Source organism: Pterocles gutturalis, unplaced genomic scaffold (assembly GCF_000699245.1).
Source record: "Pterocles gutturalis isolate BGI_N339 unplaced genomic scaffold, ASM69924v1 scaffold8744, whole genome shotgun sequence".
Taxonomy (NCBI): domain Eukaryota; kingdom Metazoa; phylum Chordata; class Aves; order Pterocliformes; family Pteroclidae; genus Pterocles; species Pterocles gutturalis.
In genome coordinates, this window is record NW_010135693.1 from 29,246 (window position 1) to 33,272 (window position 4,027).

The 4,027-nt window shown below is 45.2% G+C and overlaps 1 protein-coding gene across 1 annotated transcript; it reads right to left on the minus strand.

Moving 5' to 3' along the window:
- Positions 1-348: 348 nt before the first annotated feature.
- Positions 349-3,859, minus strand: MRPL37 (mitochondrial ribosomal protein L37; the record flags this gene model as incomplete). The annotated part of the gene is made up of 6 exons (XM_010081993.1): positions 349-570; positions 1,144-1,347; positions 1,861-2,018; positions 2,306-2,491; positions 3,003-3,118; positions 3,663-3,859. Coding segments are annotated over 6 exons (939 nt in total), but the record flags the coding sequence as incomplete, so codon positions are not given.
- Positions 3,860-4,027: the final 168 nt, after the last annotated feature.

Consider the following 4,027-nt stretch of genomic DNA (forward strand, 5'->3'; position numbering starts at 1 on the left):
ACTAAGCACAGGGCAGCATGATACATCCCAAAGCAGCCAGGAGTAAAACAAAGCAAAAGCCAGGCAGAATGAAAAAGGCTCATATCTCAGGTTCCCCTCTCGAAGCTTTGGAAGTCTCTTCCCCACGCACCGCATTCAGAGACACTCAAAGCAACCTTGGAAAATAGGATTGAGTCTAGCTCTGTGCAAAAGCACGCTGAGCACAGAACCTGCGCAGAGGAATAATGACTGGCTTATGTTCTTTCTAGGTAAGGGTGGAAAAGTACAGGAGGATGCATTTGATGACTCTCTCTAACCTGAATCCAGAGGTGAGCCCCTAAAATGAAAGAGTTTCTTCATGCACAATTCAGTTAAAAAAAACCCTTTACTTTCAGTAACAATATAATTTATTTTTTGAAAGTAAATTAATCCACCTTTCCTTAATTATGTGATGGTTCTGGCAAAGAAAAGCAGCAGGTACAGTTGGTGAAGTATTTTCATTTGAGCTGAATTTCACACAGTTCCATGCAGATACAGTGCCAGAAACTTCTTGAATGTGTCTGGCTGAAAGCCATATATTCCAACGGGCTTCTGCAGAGAAAGACACGGATGCTCAGTTTGCAGTGAAGTGATTAATGGAGACAAACAACGGCTTTAAATATACTTGAATAAGACGTGGTAGCTTCCAAATTGTGCTCTGCCTCCCCAGATGGGTTTGTCTGTGGGTATTTCCAGTGGTACACATCTGAGACAGCGGAAACCCTTTGCCCATCAAGCTGAGGTGCCCTCCCAGTGTAACCAGGGCTGACAGCACTGTGCTCTATTTACTCCACAGCAGAGCTGACAGTTGCATGTAAGCATTTCCTTCATCAGAGCAGGAGTTGATTTTAAACAAGCATATTATGAGATGGGAGATTACAGACGGGGATATCTCTATGTAGGAGTTCATATTAAGCTTGGCATGTGGCTCGCACACTATGCAGTACATCAGCACTGCAAATCCTCCCTGTCAGGAACACCTGCTTAAGTAAGAATGAGGCCAGTGCCTGTGTCAGGTCCCTTCAGCGGCTTTAAAACCCCCACTGCAGCTCTACACCAGCTCTCAAACCTCCAGCAGAGGTGAGAGGGCAGGATTTCCAGGACCGTTTCCCAAGTTTTGCTTACCGTAACTACTCTCTTCTTGACTTCTGGAGTACACTGGGCTTTCTCGTACAGATTCTGATCAGAGTCAATCCACACTAGATTTTTTATGCCATCGCTAGAGACAAGGTCTGTTGTATTTAACTGGAACACCATGAACTGGAAGAGCTGGCCATCTGTGCCAATGCTTTGCACCACTATTGGCTTTTCCAAAACCTTGGGATCATTCTAGGAAAGAAGGGGGAGGGAAGAATGTTTAAAAAGCCAGCTACCACTGAAATTATATGCGTACTTGCTGATTCTGCATCTCCTACTTGGTTTAAAGCCAAGATTTTAATAAATGTATTGTTACCTTGCCCAGAAAATTACTCTAGTCAAACAAGTTTTGAATGTAGATTTTGTATTTTAATTAAAATTCCTCCTTCAGCCAGCAATGAAGTATCAATTTACATACTGAGCTGTGGGACGGGTTAGAGTTTTACTGTTGAACCTACTGCCTGGTTCCTACCCATTACCACTCTAACGCATGTTACATCACTAACGTGCTCACTGCCGACAGATCTTTTTCTGGATGAGCAGAACCATACCTGAAGGTCAGAGTTAGATCTCTGGACTGGGAAGCTCAGATTTGAAACTATCGTAACATGGCACAGCAAGGGAATGTCAGGACCCTTTCCACTAGCTGCAGCTTTAGAGAAAGAACAAAGGCCCAGCGAGGCAGCAGCAGTCTCCAATACGTACCCCGTACAGCGCCTTCGCCTTTGCCAGCGCATTGCCAAAAGCAAACATCAGCATTTTAGCACGAAGTTGTTCTGGTCTGAACCTGTTAGGACGAATGTTGGCCGATTCCAAGAAGAACACAGTGTGAGGATGAGAGTATGGATAACCATCTCTAAAACCTAAACGGCAGATAATCATGTCAGGAATTGCTCAGTAAGAGACTACACAGCCAATGTTTTCTCCCCTATCTTCAGGAGCTGTTAATTTGCTGGGATTTAAGACTTCTCTGCAGTCCTGCGTAGGCCACAATATACTCACCGCAGGTCTGGAGCGCTTGCATTGCACACCCTGTGTCCCCTCATTCCTGTTCATCCCCTACCCACAGCTGTCTCGCAGACGGGCAAGGACTCCAGGTTAACCCGAACACTTAGTATGACAGCAAATTATTGTCAACAGCTAGATTCACCTGTGTTGTTGAGCTCTTTGTACACATTCACTTCCTGAAGATCAATCGTAGGAGAGATGGGATAGAAGGTCTCCAGAACATGTTCTTCAGTGGCCAGTATCTCCTCCTTGGAGGCTACTGGTGGTATTGGGGCCATAGAGTTCATAAGCATTCCATTCACGCCGCGGACCTGAAGGAGAATGGATTCTGCAGAGGAAAATGAGGCTACACTCAAACATCATCAAAGTAACATTAGGGGATGATATATGTTTCCTTTTGGGCAGCAGCATTCTAGCAAGTCCTTCTTCTGCAAGGCTCATTCTCTCCTCTTCACCTCCAAACTAAACTCACATAGTAGCTCAGCTATAGGTTCTTTTAAAATACCAACTTTAATTGCTAGGGTTACTTTCTTAACTAAACATATAGAAAAACAACAGTACAAATTTTGGACACAGAAAATAAGCCACCAGTTCTAAGCCACTGGTTCTTTTCTCCTACCATCTTGTTGATGCTAACTCCCTAATAATCTCCTCAGGGCAAGTATCCCACCATCTTCCAAGGCTGCCCATCCTTACAGCACTATTTAAGACTGAAACAATTACTTGGTTCCAGAAATTGCTTCATTTTCTCCAAGTCCTCAGCCTTAAAGCTAGTGGCTTTGTTACCTCTCTTATATTAAAGAAAAGATTTAAATGCTTCCACCACAGCATCAACTAACCTCTTTCCCACGTAGCTGCTATCTTGTAGTTTCTAGCCAACATTCTTTTAGCCAGAGAAGGATACTTTGCAGCCATTAACCGACACAAATGTATCAAGTCTTCAAACAGCACTGGGCTTTAGAATGAGGAAAAAAATAGTTATATAAAAAATGTGATCACAATGTCGGGGAGATGCTTCTGGGACGTGAATGCTGTAACATTACTGTATGTAAAACACTGAATAGCGTAACATTTCCAAACAGTTAACACAGATTTCAGATTAATACATCCCACACACCAGTCCTGTTCCAAGTTGGCAGAGGTAACGCTTACCATTAGTTATTTTAAAAACTGACATTCTGCAGCAGCTAGAAGTAGATCTCAAGTTGAAACACAGACCTCGGCCTGGAAGAAGCTTTAATATTGAGTATGTGTTTACATTGGCACTACTGCCAATATTCAGAACTGGGGTTTTTGGTTGTTGTTGTTTGGTTGTTTCACAAGCTGACAACCTGATGCAAAGGGTCGAACCGTTTTGCACACTAAGTGAATCTCCCAAGAGTAGATCAACGTATTATCTGTTGTGTTAAAAACTCTGGTTCTTCAGTTACCTGCTTGATGACTGGCTTACACTAAAGCCATAACCAGGCAGCGGATTCGCCCTATGACTGACGACTTACCAATAATGTTCTCTCCTGGGAGCGACTTCTGTCGTGTCCCAGAACCGTGCATGCGAGATGGCACGCTTCCCCCCCCCCTCGTAGTCCCCGAGCCGGTGAGCCGGGCTGTCGATGATGCTGAGCACCGACGGGGGCAAACCTTCCACCCGCTTCGTCTTGGTGAGCCACTGCGCTTGCCGAACTCCTTCACACAAAAACCAAAAAAATACGTATTACCGAGGGCAGGCTGGCAAGGGGCTGGCAGCGCAGTGAGCCGCGGGGCAGGGTGGGCTCTCCCCCGCCTGTGTACATTTTGTGAGGAAAACCCTCGGCTGGCGGTGCAGGGCGAGTGCTTGAACGGGCTGCGCGGCGCAGGGCAGCGCTGG